General features: G+C 42.0%; 1 protein-coding gene across 1 annotated transcript in view; it reads right to left on the bottom strand.

Moving 5' to 3' along the window:
- celf4 (CUGBP, Elav-like family member 4) overlaps window positions 1-6,735 on the bottom strand; it is a 90,733-nt gene extending 83,998 nt beyond the window's left edge. Inside the window, exon 1 of the mRNA XM_087179771.1 lies at window positions 6,031-6,735. Coding sequence (XP_087035897.1) covers window positions 6,031-6,307 — 277 coding nt within the window. The 5' untranslated portion in view covers window positions 6,308-6,735. The remainder of the gene's footprint in view (window positions 1-6,030) is intronic.
- Window positions 6,736-19,344: the final 12,609 nt, after the last annotated feature.

The raw sequence follows: 19,344 nt of genomic DNA on the forward strand, positions 1-19,344 counted from the left end.
GGTGTTGTTATGGAAGTAACATATGTAAAACTTAACATCTATGTATTTATTATCCTCCATGCTCATGAACAAAAACCTCCTATCAAGCCAAAAAAACAAAAAAACAAAACAAAACCATTATTATGAACTATTATTAGCAATACACACTTAAATAATGGCAACCATCAGAAGAACAAGAGTAAAACTGAAAAACAACATGTAAGACTTTCCAACATTTCAAAGCTATTGCATTCCCCATCTCCACAACCAGCCACCGGTATTTGAAGCAGGGGGGCGTGGAAGTGGTATTAAGGGTAGCTAAAAGATTGAAGAGACCCAAAGCGTCAACTTTTTAAAAATTTAACACAAAACACAATAATACTTAGCTGATGCAAGAGCCTTGAAAACAGAAAATATTTACCTCTCCAAGGAGCATTTGTCAAAAAAGGATTTTTTTTTTCATCCTCTCAAAGAATGGTACAGCAAGGGCAACGAACACGGCAATTGGAAAGCAAGACCAAGAAAAAAAGAAAACAAAAGGAGGGAAGCCAGTGCAAGTCATTTAGCCTCTCTTTATGGAAAACAAAAGGCCAAATGTTGATGAAACATTTACGGTGGACTTTCTTTTAACCCAGCTCTGGGCTATCAGCCGAGGAGTTTGAAAACAGTGTCAAAACACAAGAAAGCTTTTTCACTGTACACATAAATTTTTCAGAGATTTTTTTTTTTTTGCTTCAGAAATTGTTGAAAATATCATGGATCACTTTTTTATCCATGTTTGGTTTTGGCCCAGTCTGTGGTGCTACGGCTAAAACAACACAGACCTGGAGTCATTCTCCCTGAAAAATACACTTGAAAAAGTCAAATAAAAAATTTATCCATCCATCTATCCATCTATCTATCTATCTATCTATCTATCTATCTGAAAATTGTTGACATCAGCAGCCTCTCTGACTGACAGCTACAAATCTTGAGTGTTGTGCTTCTCCACAGGTCAGCACTGCCATCCACAGCGAGCCATGACTTTGCCATGTTGATTCATTATCTACACACTAACACATATGTGACATATGCTGACTAGACCATTTCACTGTATGCTATGAGGCGTGTGTGTGTGCTCCTGAACTATCAACACAAAAAAGTTTTCTGTCAAATGCAAGTGACAATGTAACTATAGTTTTTCAAGTTAAATCAATAGTGCTTCTGAATGCATATAGTATATACTGTACACTTGTGAGTGTGTGCACCAAACTTGCTATCACTGAGAGCTTGCTGAATGAGTGTCAGCTAGTTTCAGTTGGTCTGTAGGAGGTGAGATGAGATGAATGGGTACGTACAGCCATCCCTTTACATTATCTCTCTCTCTCTCTATGTATGTAAAGGTCAGTGGTTTTAATGAGAGGACCGCTGAGGTCAGAGGAGCCAGAGGACTCCACCTCCCTGACAGGCATCATAACTCCAAACCTGCTGTTAGCATGCTAATCCTCGCAAGACTTCCATGAGCACTCCCTCCTTTGGCTTGTAGCGGTCATCTCTCACTGTGACTAACTGGCTCCCTGCTCGGCCATCAGCCGGCCCCCATCTGACAGTCCCCTCCAATAATAATGGACAACAGAAGCAGTGCTGCCTTGACAACGGTCCTCCTGACAAATTAGGCTCACTGTACTCCCTGTTCTGGCTCCGCCTCTTGTTTCCCTCTTGTTGCTTGGCAGTTCTGGGCTCTGCCAGGACAGGGGGCTGCCAGCGGGTACGGTGTGGCGCCGGTGGTTGAGTGTACTTTAAGAAGCGACCTCCTCACTATGACACATGTTGCCTCTCTCCCTGACAAAACACTCAAAATTGATTGCGATGTGCGTCTTCATAGAAACGGGGCACTATGTGGGGCCTGAGCGTGCATTCTGAGCTGAGTGGAGGATTCTGGGCCAGGGAGGAGAGGAGGAGCACATAAACACACACACACACACACACACACACACACACACACACACACACACACACACACACACACACTCACACTCACAGATACACACACGCACACACACACACACTCATCCCAAACTGAATGCGAGAGGAGGAGAGAGAAGGATCCCACGGTGAGGATGATGCAACTGGAGTGAAATTTTTCGGCCGGAACGCATGCTGCATTAACGCAGACCTGCAGGACGAAAAAACACACCCTCCCTTCTTTCTTTCTTTGTTCAAAGCCAAATTTGGTTTTATCCTTCCCTCTCTTTTTTTTTTTTTTTTTTTTTTTTTTTTTGCAGCCGGTACTTCTCTAATGGCAACCTGTAACACCTAATTGCCTGCAATAAAACACAGCAGGAGTGTTTCATGTTTTTGGCATCATGGCTTCCTGGCCTCACCAAACACGATAAGCTCAATGATCTGTTCTGAACCTGCTTCCCTGACATATTCAGTTAAAAGGGCTGAAATATCAAAACCATAGGCATTCAGTGGGAACCACAACTCCCTTTATGACCCACACAGATTATAGCCCCCATCTGTAGCATAAGCCATCTGCAGTATGGGTAAATTTAAACAAGATTACTGTTGGTCATTACACTGTGTTTCCACTTGTTGGATTTCAAACATATTGAACCTTATATGATCATATAACCCTTTTCTCAAGTATCCATATTAAATTACAAAATGGTTTAACAGCCAAGGTATTATCATTAATCACCACAGCTCTTTTCATACAGTGGGCGAGTGGTGTCTTCTGTCAGTGAAGAAGACCTTAAGAAAGCAGATGATTTGAACTAAAGACCTGTGACATTTTGTTTACATCACTCGCCAGGTCAAAATGGACTATTTGGCCCAAATCTAAACTAAGTTTCAACACCTGCTTTGACTTTGTGCAACTCTCTGGCTTTGTAACTACTTCAACTGTCTGAGAACTGTTGCTAATGTATTTAGTTTGGCCAAGGACAAATATATTACTTGCATTAAATTACCACCAAATGAAACAACAGCAGTAAAACAAACCCGGTGACACTTGCATTTGCATTTGCTTGTGAAAAAACGAAGATGTAGACAATAAAGGTTTGGCTACGAAACACAATACTGCCTGAAGATATGACAGCAGTAAACAATAGATAACACCTTCGGTTATTAAATGTCTTCCCCGTATCATCACAGCTCAATTGCAACACTGATCATTACATGGAATCAGGCTGATGAATAGTGCTAGTAATCATATTTACACCTTCTCTTCTTGAATAGATCCCCACCTCCCATGCTGCATTGCCAGGGAGAGGAGAAAGAGAAAGGGCTGGCTCTTTGTGCTAGCCGTGCCTCTCAGCCCCGTTGTGCTTGGTAGCAGCAGCAGCAGCAGCAGCAGCCGGTGACCATTATAAATGGCCTCTATTAGCATGACTCGGTCGCAGAGGGGAGAGAAATAAAATCATTGGGAGAATGTAGGCCTGAACTGGTGTCCCTGCGCCCACTCCCAGCCTCTGCAGACCCCCGTCCCATGCTCCCCTCCTCCCCGCTCCCTCCACCCCTCCATTCCAAGGGGACAGAATCCTAAAGACTAGATTACTAGTGATACATGGAGTCATTATGGGGAGGGTTATGGCAATAGTATCACAGGCACAGCTGACAATGGCTATAATAGGGGTCTCTTTCTTCAGGGGTAGCATTACCATAGCAAAGGCTGTTTCTTTAGGCTTGTTGATGTACAGCGGGACATGATGAGAGCCTTTTATTACCTGGCGCAGAGAAAAAGCTCTGTGTTATCTAGCTGAAAACCATGCTTATTTCTTTGTAAAAGTGCCATGTCTCTTTGGTTAAAGTTAAACGGACACAACCGTGTCCCAGATAAGGTATTACACTGTGAGCGATGACAATTACCAACAATGTGCAATTTGGAAAAACACAGGTAGAACAAAATTGTATAGGGAATGGCAGTCGATTATTTACAATCTCCGGTTCTAGCTGAGGCAATGTACTACCACAGCCGTTTACAGAACATGATGCACTGTCACTGGAAAGGCAAAATATCAATGTGAGTACAACAACACAACTGAATGTGTTTGATCACAAGATTGTCATCAGCATTAATGGTTAAGATGGATTTAACTGGCTTTAATTTTACAAGATAGAAAAATAGAAGGAGGATGAATTATATTATTTTACTTCCAGACATTTGTATATTTCTTTGTCATTGTGTTTACTCTTGCCTCAAACTCCTGCTGTGATAGCGTACTCTACCTGTTTCATGTTATGCTGTGCAGTCTTCAATAAAACCAGTGTGATGGCAGTGTACACAGTCACTCACTTTGCCTGTTGTTTGTGGGACGTGTTGTCTTTTACTGCTAATTTGGGAATCTTCTATGGAAACCTCAGGAAGGTGTTAGGAGTCTGTGGAGGGAACGCGGCCTTCAAACAGCTTGCAGTGAGCCAATGAGCTGGTGAGCCAGGGAGTAGCTAGTGCCTCCAGCTAGTTAAAATATGAGCGCAGCGGGGGGTTGCTAATGAAAGCGGGGGCCCAGCCCGGGAAGCAGGGCCGTATATCGCGGTGAGGAGACAGTTCTTAGAATCAGCTGGCGAGCCGTGCCTATAGTTCTAGGCCCACTGGTGATTAACCGTCCAACAGGGAGTCGCTACTACAGCTGGGCTATTAATAAGAGATAACCCCCCCCTTCTTCCCTTCCTCCCCTCTTTGGTTTCCCCCATGCCTGCAGACAGTCTCCACCCTCTGGAATTATTTGTATATCATAATCATTTCCTGACACATGGTGCGTGTCACACATTGTTTACATGGGACAGGGGGCTGGGGTGGGGGATGGGGTGGGTAGTGGTCCCCAAAAAGTGATAGCTCATTCTTAATGTACTTTGCTCCCCTGGGAGATGTCCTGCAGGTACAAGCAGATCAATTAGTGACCTCTCATTAGATGGTGATTTGCAGAGAATGGCCCTTCCCTTGAGAGTAGAAAATAAAATAGAAGGTTAAAGCACCATCATTCCTGTTGCACCAAAAGTGCAAGGCTTGTCGTTAATATTACACTGAAAGGCCACGTAACATGATCACACCAGAAGTGTACGATTCACTGGCATCAATACTGTAACAAAGAGATCAACTCTGTGTCAGTTAATAAAGTTAATAAAATAGACCCAGATAATAAACTGTTCACTGTTAGAAAGTTAAAGAAATTAAAATATATTTAAATTAAAAAATATTTCCCTGTGCTTTGCAGTTTATGTTTCATTTTCATTGAGGAATAAATGTGATGAACAGCAACTGAAAATCTTCAAAAAGCGTAAAGGCTGTGCAGAAGTACAATACATTCATAGGCCTACTCCCTCTCTCTTGCACACGTGTGTACACACGTGCACGCGCGACACCCCCTCACCACCACCCACTCACACACACACACACACACACACACATCACTCGCACACTCTCTCTCTCACTCACACACATACGCACACACACACACACACAGACACACACACACACACACACACACACACACACACACACAGTGAGAGAGTTACGGGCAACAGAGTGTACTGTGCTGCGGGCAATCAAACACAGCCTCCTCGCTATTGCAACGTGAAAATGTGAGGTTAATGGCCTGGATTTAGCTCTGTAGTGAATGAAAGCACGTTTACAACCGCCGGACTAGATGTGTGAATACTCCCGTGCACACTGCCCAAACAGGAACATTGCTCGTCCTAATATCAGCCTACATAAATTCATGCCGTCGTGACTCCCCGATTCGTGACATTTTCATGCTTGGGTGTTTGCACAATAAGGAAAAAAAATGAAGCACTGAATTTCAGAGCCAATGACAAGTCTAACAAAAAAAAAAAAAAAAAAAAAAAAATCCTTTTTTGGTGCCACAAATGCGACAACAGCACATCCTACATAAAGTCGTTCAGGCTTCAGCACTACAGAAAATCACACAATTTGCCAACAATCGTGCAGTTCTACCAATCATCATGCATGATTTAGGATCCTCACTCTTAGCAATGTGTGTGACAGATTTCACACTGACAAAAACAAGTAGAGCCATAGTTGTCTCGCGGAATATGGGCATAACCCACCTTTGTGCATGCCCGTGAATCGGTCCTTGAGCACAGTGAGCTCGTAGATCTTGCCGAACTCCTCGAAGAGGGGCCGGAGGTCCTTCTCGTCCAGGTTGCGGGGGATCTGACCGATGAAGAGTTTGATGGCATCGTGGTCCTTCATGGGGATGGTGGCCGGGCAGCCCGCCGGGCTGTGGCTGTGGCTTAATCCGTTCACGAGCCCGTTCGTGCTGGCGGAGACCACACCGACACCGTGCACCGTGCCGTCCACCTGCCCGTTGGTTAAAGTTGCCATCTTCGGACCGGCCAGTGAGTTGGGATGGGTTCAACAGCAGTAGATGGTGATGGTGAAGAAATCGTTTTACGTTGAAAAAAAAAAGCTGGTGGAAGTCTTGGTCAAAATTTGGTTCCGAGACCAAGCCGTGCCAGAGCTGATTCCGCTCTCGTCCTATCAAAGCCAATATTTACATTGATGTGAAAACACATGTAGCATTTGGCGAAGACGCATATCAAAAGCGCACAATGCCGTTGGTCCCGGTGGAGGCTTTGATTCCTTATATTTATGTCCTACCCAATAACTCGTTCATTGATTTCATAAAAGAGAGACAGAGAGAAAGAGAGAGATAAAGAAGGGGGAGGGAGAGAGAGAGAGAAGAGAGAGAGAGTGAGAGAGAGAGACCAAGAGCGTTCACTGTCTATTTACACCCACGTTCCCTCGTCCCAGCTTCTTGGCACCCTTTTATTTTTTTGCATTGAGGAGTCGGTATGGGTGTCTTCTCGGTTTAAACGGACAGGACCGGTTCAATCTCCGTCTGAACAGTGGGGAGGTTTGAATGAAGCGGGCCCGTTATGAACTCGGCATATGTCAAACCCAGCGTTTTCTGTTCCCCCCTTTCTTATGCAAGGAGCGAGTGGTACATTCCACTGAGGGGAGAGGGTCTATAAATAGAGAAATATAGAGAATACGGTCCTTTGTGCTCCTACTCAGAGCAAATAACTACACATTGGCGAAGTCAACAATTTATTACTTCGTGACTGACATGCACACTGTTCTTATTCATTGTAATAAGCTGTAAAGCTGTCTTAACGACAATTTACACCTGACATGTTTCGATTCATGTAAAAAAAAAAAGCATTGTGCTGCAGATAGGATGCGATTGAAAATGTGGCTGCCGCTCTTAGGAGGTTTGATTTTGTGCTTAAACCACATTTCATGTCATCTTATAGCTCCTCATCCTCGACGGCAGCAGCAGCAGCAGCAGCAGCAGAGAATCGCTGAACCCTCGCTTCGCTCCTGGACGGCGGACAGCTCCGTGGTGCTGAAATGCGGGTCCCAGAGGCGAAACTAAAATACACTGATGGAGGATTCCTCTGACGGTTCCGACCGCTCTTTATTGTTAAGAACAAACACACGTTTTGCAACGGTGAGGCGACGTATTATAAGCTTCCTCTGCCATTTCCAAAGGCATGTGGATTAGACGATTTGATTTCCAGAGAGTGGAAGTCTGTGAGCACCGCCGAGTGGCGTAGAGAGGGGGCACATGGAGGGAAAAGAAAATCACACAAGAGTGGGACAAATTGACAAGATGCACAGAAGTCCACATTTAGGCGATGTCGGTAAACCTTTAGGTTTCTTTAGGTATTAAGATTGTCACAAAGGCAAAAAGAGAAAAACCTCAACATCGAAAAAATAGGGATTCGAGGATAAAAAAATAACCCAGGGGTATCACAATATATAGGAATGCAGTGCAGAAACACATGAAAAGCAATTTCTATTTCAATTGGAAGGACATCCAATATTCATTCAGTTTCTTCATCAGATGAATATACAGCTAGCTGTAGGCCTGTGGGCATCAACCAAACAGTTTCTAAATCAATTAGAGAGTGGCCAGTCTGATTACTTTAGCAGCACTTGATTTATGAAAATCTTAGTTTGAGTGAGCTGGGTATTGATATTAAATACCACTCAGAGTGGAAGGTCTAAAACACTTATACATAAATTAAAAGCACGTTTGCGTCTGTGACTGACCCACATGGCAACGGATAAAAAGAAACTGACTAAGCATTCCTCATTAGGGTAGAAAAAAAAGAAAGAAAATTCTGATTTCTTAGGTTCATCATATCACATTGTTAGCATCACACCCCAGGGCAGATTGACTCCCATAGCCACAAACAGAGTCTGTTTTAACCCTTATCTGTGAGATTACACAGCTGTGAGTAAAGCAACCTGAAGAAGGTGGAGATAGAATGACAGTAGGTTTGAACATTCCCTCTTGAAGTGGGTACAATTTCTAATGACAGAAACTTCTTTTGGTATCAGCACCAGTATGGCCTCACGGAGGTCATTGGCTATTCTGGTTAAATCATTTGGGAGTCAGTCCATGTTGTTTATCTCCATCCCCAAAGGACAACTGCAATACCCGAGGTCACAGCAATTTGTAAATGATAACACTGCTGATATTCCTACTGAGTTTGATGAATGCCATTTAAACGGTAGCAAAGTAGCTATAGCCTATGGAAATTTAATCAGTGAGTTATGTCAACGCTGGCAGTCCTTTTTAATAGCTAATATGGAAAACATAAATTGATAGTTGTATTGTACTTTCTCATGTAGGTTAACTTATGGCCGCACTCTCACACAGAAAGACACACAAATTGACATTAAATAAATATCCATATTGATCCAGAGTGAGTGGAATAGAGAGACTGCATTTCGCACACATACACAAAGCCCTGTGTAAGTTGATGCTGTGTAGCAATACAGAAGCAATAAAGCTCCTATGATAATATAATGTTATATTCATAATAGACCATAGGATAAAGTGTGGGGTATATGGGCCACAAGACACTAAACTATTCTCAAGTGATGGGCAAAATGAAATGGTATAGCCTACTCCAGTTATGCTTCAGTGTCTTCAGTTAAACCACGCACCCTGAAGGCCTCACAGTATAGCACCGACATCCCAGGCTGATAATGTTGACCTATTTGTTTTCATTTTTGGCTATGAGGCACACCCCCCCTCTGCCGAGACATTAGCCAACCATTAAATAACAAAAGCGACACACTCGGCGCCTCTCTCACCTCTTTCTGCTCTTCCGCCAGCTAAATGGCCCGGTAATGTCATCCCGTTCTCACGGCATGACCGGGCCCCAGCGGGGCGGGGTGTTTGGGGGTGGTGGGGCTTGGCTTTCTTTGGCATGACACCGTGCTCTGCTCTCCAAGCTTTCCCTCGGGGCCACACTCCATTCACCACAGCAGCCTTGCCTGCGCTCATGCCTGACTTACCTCCAGCAATATTTTTTAATACAAGGGTGAAATGGGAGGGCACAAATCATAGTAATTATGTTCAGTGGGTACTGCCGTGATGATTATGTAAGGTATGGCGCCAGGATGGTTCCCTCACGGTCTCTCTCGTCACAGCCTACCTGCGAGCCACTATGAAATGTTTTCAGTGTCGCCCGGAGTGAAATGGCTTCGGTGACTGAGCCCATCGGGCTGATAATAATAATAACACGCAAATTAAAGAGCAAGACATGTAACAGTGTGTCTCTTTGCTCCCAAAATGCTACTTATTTCAGTCCGTTTGGGTATACTCAAATATGACTGTGTAGCTCTTGCAAATCATTTGTGCCCACTGCACAGGCGTGCTTAGAGCAATACTCAAGGCTCTCAGTCTGTCAAACTATTTTCATATTTATTCTCTCTCTCTGTAAACTCAATACATTCACCCTAAAATCTGTTTGATACAATCAAATGATTTCATTTCTACAAATATAAATAATTATCTAGTTTCCAAAGCTCCTTGCTGAAATAAATCAAGGTTGGACTTTATTAATATTTACAACTATATTAGTGACTAGACAATTGTAAGACAGCAGCATCAAAGGGCTTTTATACAGATAGATACTGAGAGAGATGCCTCTGTCCTTGGTGCTGAAACTAACATACAGCTATGGTAGCAAATGTATGCCTCTGCCCATGGTGCTGAATTCAATACAGGGCAATACTAACAAGTGTTTCTTTCAAAGGCAAGAAGCCTGTGTGGATTCCCAAGAACACTTAAAAAAAAAAAAGCTTCAGCCCCTATGAACAAAGTGTAAATGACCATACATGGACACCCTGCTTTTCTCAAAATATTCCACTGAGCTCATCAAAAAGAGGTCACTTCACCCACCCCCTTATCCACCCCACCCCAAATGAACCTTTGCAATCACACAGCAAAGGAGGCCTATTTTGCCCTTGGAATATTGCTTCCTTGCTTGTCATGGCTTCAATTTTCAGTTTCGGCACTGTAAACGGTTGCAGCAAGGCAAATAAATGAAAAGGGAAATGAAATTCTGGGTGGCCAAGTTACACAAATAGATTGATAATCTGCATGGGGCACCATAAAGAGCTCTGACGTTTTCAATATTACCTATTCTGCATAGTAATGTCTTTTCTCACCTCTCCTTCATATGGGACAAAGTTCTAAATCTCCTGTAGCCTTGGGACACCCAGGCCGTATATCACCTTCTAGTAATTTAGAGGGAAGAGCGCAAAGGAATGAGGAAATGGCAGGTGCATGACTAAATGCTCTGAAAGTTTAGAGGGACGAGGAGGGCAGGAAGGCTCCCTTTAACTTGATTAGCACCAATTTGTTAGAGATTTGAGGGGATGTGCCAAGAAAAAAAAATACTGCAGTAATTTAAAATGTGTGCATGCTGTCTTATAAAAAATACACAGCATTCTTGACATATACTGTATCTGTGTGGAATAATGATTTTGGTGCATCACATGTGGAATTATCATATTCATTATATGCAAAGATATTTGTTTATGAAGGCAGTAATAAGGAAGGACACACAAATATGGAGAAACCCAAACAAACATAGCTGGTAATGGGGAGATGGAATATTTCTTAATTTCCTGAGGAAAAATACATTTTATTGGGTCATGTGTGGAAGGAACACTTTTACAGTGGCAGTTTGTTGACACTGGGATGAGAGGCAGTGTATTATCTCCCCTTGGGCAAAAACAAACAAAGCCACAAATGCATTCAGTAACGCATTAGAACCATTAAAGTAATTTGTAAAATATCCTTCCAGCAGACCTGTGGAATAAACATGTCTTACAGCCTGTGTTTAGTTTAATACACAGATATGATAGTGTAGGAAATTATAGGCTTGATAAAATTAGCACACATGTATAGGTCCATAAAATATTGCTACACACATTTAACATATTGTGTAATTTAAGTGTGCAAGGCATCACACTTGAGTGGACAGAGGAGGAAATACAAATAACTTTCAGCAGTTATACAAACCAAATTTAACCAAGTTTAAATGGTGCTGCAGTGCAGGAAATTAACAGGCATACAATCCCTATTTCTCTGTATGAATTGGAAAATTGCTGCATTACATATGCTGCCAAAAAAATCCTAAAATGAGAATACAGCTGTGCACAAAACAATAATGGCAAGTTGCTATGGATTTCATTGAAATAAAGCCTGTTGATTTGTGAATTGCAGAGTCTCCTGGGAATCTCATTCTGTGGAGCAATGAGGTGTGTCTGTCTCTCGCCCCTGCGGTTATACCTGGGCTGCATTGGAAAGAGATTAGTGCTGTGACATTTGACATGGGTGGGCGTCTCTGCTTGTGCCGAATGCTGGCTGCACAGATCAGCCATGCTGACAGCTCCTCTCCTTGACTGACTCGCTGCCCTGAAAACACAAGCCTCTTGACAAACACCAGCTTCTTGACAACATCACACATACACTCGCATGCACTGTGCACATATAAATACAGCTTTAGGCGCGCAGATGCATCCACACACATGCTTTCACACTTCGAAACATGTCTGAAAATTAACCTAACTCTCTTACTATTCCTTTGTGACTATAAAAGCGTATAGTCGTGTCTGATGTCGTGAGTCATCTAGTCAATCATTCAAGACGGAAAATCTCCTCAATGTCTGGCCGCTGTCTGAATCATGTTGCACCAAAATCCTATTTCCACTACAACAGATCAATTCCACAGAGAGGTCACGAGGTGAGGTGAACTCTGACCCCTGGCTTTGTTGGCGCACACTGATGATACTCTGAGGGCTTGACCTGGTTGTCAGGGTGATGTGACACCTCCATTCCAGATAGGCAGCCATTTTGGGGCCAGAGTTTCTGACTCCACTGTGTCATTAATTGCTCTGGGGAGGAAAGTGGGACTTACAGGGGAGTGCGATAACACCTGGTTCTCTGGTATACCCCGGGGCAAAAAATGTCTAAAGTAAGGCTGAGGTGTAGTGAATTTGGCATCGCATGTGTTTGGAAGTGTGTGAATGTGTGTGTGTGTGTGTGTGTGGGTGTGTGTGTGGGTGTGTGTGTGTGTGTGTGTATAATATTTTGATCACTGGAGTTCACTTGTGATGGTTGTCAGACAAGTGAACAAGCCCACATGCAAAAGCAAATACGAGCTTGTCTTTGTTCATGTGACCCAGAAATTCCATCAGCCTTGTCAAGCTGACATTTTATTTACCAACGCCCGTCTACACACACTTGCACACACATAGCTGAAACAGTGCTGCAGTAACAGGTTTACAGATAAGTTATATACTGAAGGCTGGTAGCCTCTCTGCCGACCCACATGTCCAAAAATGTCAGGAACCAGGACATTAATGGATGACCATCACTGATTTTCTTGATAACACTTTACTTTAAGTGCCCCTATAAGCAGTATAAAAACATTTAAGAAATGCTTAACAACACACGATGGTGTAGTTGTAAGCATAAGTAGATATAAATGTTTATTAATGTATTCGTGCACAAATATAATGCCTCCTATGGGCACCTGTGGAGGCTGGTGTCTACCTAGATAATGACTGATAACACAATTTTAATAATATAAAATATGTCCACATAGGAGAAGTTGTATGTTTACAAATACTATACACTATAAAACAGGTTAAATATGTGTTTACAATAGTGTGTTACATGTTGTTACATGTACACAACTTAAATGCTCAATATGGGGATTCAGTTATAGTTAAAATCCTTAAGATTTTCATTAAATCAGGCACCATTTTTTATTCTATTCATGGTCAGAATTTTTTCACCAACTGCCATTTAATGTATGTACACTCTCTAATTTAATTTCTATATAGTAGTTTTCAAATTGTCTACCTATGCTTACCTACAAGAGCCTTACATTACATACAGGTTGAATTTGTTTGGTTGCACTAAACAGAAATATTGGGTGACAACAGCTAAAATTACTTAAAGGTGAAATCCTTCCTAAGTGCTTATTAGCTACTAGCTAGTTTAAAACTGCTGATTTACAACATCAGGTTGGATCATCATGACTTAGTAAAGCTTGTGATGAATTCAGTAACATCTTAATCGGTAGCTATGGAAACATCTGTACACAGTTCGATCAACAGCATTGTCAATAGGATGTCACTGTAGCATCACAAAACTCGCAAATACATTTCAACAAAATACATATGTTTTGTAAACACATGTGTGTATTTTGTTTTATGTATGTCATCATACATAGAGAAGAGAAGAAGAGAATATCGAGAAGTTTCAGAGTAAGTAGCCAAGTATTCATGCAGTTTAGATTGGGTACGAATTTGCTCAACTAAGTGATGTTATATACTCATTTAGTCAATTGCTATTGGCATAATTTTTTGTAAATCCGGGTAGGTTGTGTTATTTTTTGCGAAATGTAATTTAAAATCTTCAACATTTACATATGTATTAAACAGTATTTATCAAGTTTCCAGTCAGATACTGTGTGTCAACCATATCCTGGCAAATCATCTCTCACCCTTCACTCTAAAAGGGTCATATTATCAAGCTAATGTTAGTCTCGTCAGTTGGTTCACATTAGCTGCACAGTTACAACCTGGCAGTTACTGACTGTAAATATTTAGGAACAACTAATGTGTGTAGGGACTAGTTCATGTGATGCAACACATTTTAATTTGGTGATGTGTCAAACTCCACTTAGTAAACACGTGAGTTAGAAGTTTGCTGCCCCCAGAATTCTGGGACCTGTAATGGTATACCACACTTGTGGCCACTGCTGTCACCAAATCAGACAGGGATGAACTCTTCAGGATTGTGATATCAAAGTAAAATGCCTCCATTGTCTTTATTATAGATCCCCATATGGATGAATATGTTCCATTAGTAAACTGCTATGCTTTCTGAAGCTCTTCAGAGCTATCTCACTTCACGGAGCTCCTTAAGCATGCATTTTGTAATGAAACCCACCTGAAAATGAACCACTGAATATCAATGAACCACAGGGTCTGGCAAGTCTTCAGCCCCATGCTATACTTGATGACAGCAAAACAAGATCTTTTAATTGTTTTCCTCAAAGCCCTCTCCTAACAGAAGGCTGTAAGACTTTGGTTTGGCTGAAGTTCTTCACAATACCATCCCAGTGAGCAGTCTAATTATAGCTGCTAAGGGGGAGTGATAGCGAATATTGACGGTGCAGTTAAATCCCTGGCACAGAGAAGAGCCTGTGATTGCAATATAATAATTTGGCATTTGGCGAGACAAAAGAGGCCGCATAGAGATATGTTTCAAGTCTTAGACAGAAAAATGACAACAAAAGAAATAATGGTGTAATTGAGGTGAGTTCTTGCAGAGTTTGGTGCGTGTGTGTGTCTTTCCGGGGCCTCCGTGGTTTGCTCCTGAGTGATGTGTAGAGTCTTATCGGCTAGGGAGAGGAAGTATGTGTTACATTTTTTGTCTGATAATGACAGATGAATGGAGGCAGACAGACAAAAGGATGACAGAATGATGGAAGGGATTGCTAGATAAACAGACAGGTGGAGCGATAGATAGATAGATCAGTTTTACTGTACTGCCTGGCAGCGAAGTTTGAATGTGCTTAGGAGTATGTCTTTCACAGTGTAGGAATGATTGTCAGTGTGTAGGCACTGTGAATAGAATATCGAGCCTGGACGAGCACATTTGTGGTGATTGTTCAAGCTCACAAACACACACACACACACGGGCATGCACATCCACAGGCGCACACTCACACTGCGCTGTACGCATGGTTGCTCTTTAAGTTCAATTAGCATGAGAATGCTTTTTGATGAGATGGAAAGCGATAAATGCAAGGAGAGTGAGGGGAATGGAGGGAAGACTGCCTGTCTTGCCTTCTGCCTGTATCCTGCTCTGCCTGTCATCTCTCCTGCCAGGTTCAGACAGACACTGAAGTACTAAAGCACCAATCTTCCCTGTCTGGCCCCTATTTGTGTTTAGCATGCCTCTCTGAACTTTAACATCTTGCCCACTATGTTCATACTATTCCTTGCTCAGCATGTGGACTCGTGGGGACAAATTAAACAGTATTTGTGCGAAAGAGCCATACACAGCATCGAAATCCATCAGCCAACAAGTCTGAACAAGGCCGTAGCGTCTGCCCCCAGCTTCTGGCAGACACAAACATGAAGGGGGCTTCCTGGCAACAGCTTTGCTCAGGTAGGGAAAGGTCATTAATAATGAATACAAAATCAGCATCTGAAAAAGGTTACCGTTTTCAAACGCTGCACTCTCTTCCTTGTACCTCTCCCGTAGCATTTATTATAGCCTTTTCACTTTCCTTTCACTGTCACCTCTTTTGTCAGTGAAAATATGAGCTATGGCTTTGCTCCGGTTCTGTAGGGGGCAGGAAGGGAGATGAGAGGAAAATGGTAGCATAGTGTGATTCATTCATACACGGATCAAGTGTGATGGCTCTGGGAGTGGTGCTGGGTTACTTGGTTTTCTAGGGCCCGATGTCATTGTGTGAGGTTTTTCATAAAATGTAATGCAGTCCTAAAACCGTGGAAAGGTGTGTGTGTGTATATATATATATATATATATATATATTTATATATGAGGCTGCAGTGGAGAAATTTCAGAATGGAGTTGAGAAAGGAAAAGAGAGAAAAAGAGAAGGCTGTTCATAAATATCTTCGTCAGGAGGTGGATGTACATTATACAGTTTGTGTCTCCTTTTGATAGAGAAAATATGACTCATTCTTCAGCTGGCGATGCTGCACACATGTGGACCACATAAAGCATCTCCTCAAACACACACACACATGCACATATTCATTACAAAGCACAGAGAGGTGGATACAGCACCCACATTGTGTTGTCGGATAAAGGGAACGGGAAAGAAGTAAGCAGTGTTACAAATAGACTTTCAGAGAGGCTTTTGAGGAGAGGGGAAGGAGAGCCTTGAAGTGTGTGAGCCTTCGAAAAAGCAGACGACAGCACATGAGTACGCTTCGCTCCCTCCTCCCCTTGTCTCCGTACTTGTACTCACGCTGCAGCGGGGGTACACAATAAAAACCGTGACATATTTTGCCATTTTGTTCATAAATTCATCGCCTAATCTTCAAATACATCACCCACTGTTCACTGGAAATGTTGCACTCTCGCTCACAGCTTCCCCTGATCCTCGTGGAGGACTCCTGGAGGACACCGTGGTGTCATGCTGTGAGGCTGTGGCCACATATGTGTGCACCACATGGTTCCCCTGAGGGAACCGTCTGATTGGATATGGGTGCTGGAGCCTGTCGCCTATCTGTGAACTCTTCTTTAATCTGGATATAGTAAGCCCACAGGGAAAGACACATCACAGGGGCTAGGTTCAGTGTTGCCTTCACGCTATCTTTCTTTCCAACTCACTCATGCAGCTGACAAGAAAAAATGTATAAAGAGCACTGTGTTATAAACTGTAACATTTATATACTGACTGTATTGACTTTTAAAGTGGTGTGCATGAACAGACAAAGTTCGATCAGCTCTATGGGAGCTACCAACATACAGGAGGTGCATCTAAAGAATCATCGTTTGTGCTTTCTTGTTTACATTTCAACACTTTGCGTAATTATACGTAAGTATGTAAGTACATAATTTTAGCAAAATATTGTGTGAGATGTGCTATTTTCCCCTCATTATATACCCTACTGCTAAAAGAGAGAAAAATGTGACGAGGTGCTGTTGTTAATTATCCACCTAGACCTCATTACTGAAGTGTTGAATCATTGGGAGGTAGGAAAGTTAACTGGGGTGATGCTGCCAGGAGATGTTTCCGAGGAAACTTCATCTGACAAAAATGCACATACACATCCGCAATCTGAAAGGAGAATGTTATTGTTATAAAAAAAAAAAAACTAACATGAAGCTATTTTTGAACTAAATTTGGTAAGCCCAGATTCACAAACAAATTTAATATAACAAGTTTGAAATTATAGAATTTCTGATGTTTTCATGTGCACTACAGTGTGGATGATGTTATATGTATGAATTTGTGTCTATGTATGCATGTGATGTGTGCCCGTACACACACACACACACACACAGACACACGCACTTAATGGACACAGGTGCATCGGCCTGACTCTAGCTGGGTGACCTCTCCCTTTATGTTAGTACCTCATGTCATGCAGAGGCACAGACAACACTTCCCAGGGTGGATCGATCTCCTCTACACCGCAGTACTCTGCTCTCCTGTCTCAAACACAAAGGGAATGCACCTGCCTGGAAGTGCGGCTCTGACACAAAGCCTGCAGGGAACCAGATGTCTCTGAGGCGTGTTGTGGAATTGATGCTTCCACTCCCATTCATTTATATCCAACAAGAAAAGAAGCGTGATCCAAATGGATGTGAGAATGATGCTTGTGAGTCTTTACAATAATATCTAACATGCTGATGATGAATGCTTCCATGACTTCAAATAGGAAGTAGTGTAAACCTGTGTACTCTGTGGACATGAAGCACAAAATCAAGTTTGTCAACTTTTAGTGCAACCTGTGGTCGTATCCTGTTTCATTTTCATTCATCAATTAAAAAAATTAAAACGTCCAAATTAATGATTGCAAGCAAACTTTCAATCTTTAAACTAAAAGAATTACATTTGCAACATTTCTAAACCAACTGTATTTCCCGTACATCTTTTTTTCTATACCCTGTTAGATGTCCTGGTGGGCTAAAATGTATCCCATCATCCACTGGAAAAGTGGCAGCGAACCACCTACACGGGATACAGTTCTGTTACAGAGCTAAAATACATAGAAAGACAAACATAGTCACATCTACAGTATATACGGGCAATTTAGTTTTAGGTTTTAGTTTACAATCCACTTAACCTGCATGTCTCTGCAATGTGGGAGAAAATGAGAGCACCCACAGGAAACTCTCTGAGTAGTAACAGCAGCGAAACCACAATGTAAAACTGTCCCCTACGTATTATCAGCAGAATGTCCTTAAAGTATTGTTAACACAGATGCATCGGTGCTTAAGCAGCATTTTACTGTTGTAACTGATCATGCTTATTTCAAGCTTATTTTAATTACTTTAGATACGGTTAGATAGTTGAATCTATAAAATGCATTGTATCAACTCATCTTAATTTTTAAAATCTTAATCTAAATTAATGTGACATTATAGTAGTGTAATTAAAATGCAATAATCCCTTCTGAAAGACAATATAAAATAGAAATACTCAATGAAAGAACCTCAGTATTCTATTAAAGCATAGTACTTGAGTAAATGTGCTTAGCTACTTTGCGCCACTGACACATGAACAGCGCAGGACCTTCTTGGTGTGTGGCGATAATGTTAACCACTGAGCCTCTGTGCCACCCAGCTGCGATACCTTAGCACTGTATAATTACCATAACAAATGAGGACATTGTCGATATGATAATTGAGTTTCGAAAACAAAGACCACATTCCCCATAAGCCTTATCCCATCCTGTCACTGTTTCCTGGCATTGTTAAACATGCTGAAAGTTTTCTCCCATCAAACTTTCACTTGTTCCAGCACATCAGAAACTCTGACAGCTTTAACCACAGAGCCTGCCCATTTCCTCTGTGATGGACTTGCTTGTTTATCGTGATTTATGGTGATCAAAATTAACACGGCAATGATTTATGGATGTTAAATTTCCTTTGACTTTAGAATGAGCTGCCTCATTTTCATTGCAGCAACAATGGTTCAGTGAGCAGGGCCGACCTAAAGAAGCTACAGATTTTCATTAGACATTGAACATTAACATCATGTTTGTTGTAATTCTTCATGTGAAGGTAGAATTAGGCGAGCTAATGTGGTAATCAACAAAACATCATTAGCTGAATGATGATATGTCATATGGAATATTTACATCAATCTCTATTATCCTTGTTAAATGAAGCAAAACTAAGAAAGCGCTGGTATTACGGCTCACTATTTTGATTGAGAAATAATATGATTGACCTCCATCATGGAGAGGCAAAGATACCGAAAGAGACAGGTAAAGACAAAGAGACGAGCACGAGGTAACACACACACACATCAGTGTCGTTA

Source organism: Seriola lalandi, unplaced genomic scaffold (assembly GCF_002814215.2).
Source record: "Seriola lalandi dorsalis isolate HSWRI2012SDOR001 ecotype SW California unplaced genomic scaffold, Sedor1 jcf7180002054864, whole genome shotgun sequence".
NCBI classification, from domain to species: domain Eukaryota; kingdom Metazoa; phylum Chordata; class Actinopteri; order Carangiformes; family Carangidae; genus Seriola; species Seriola lalandi.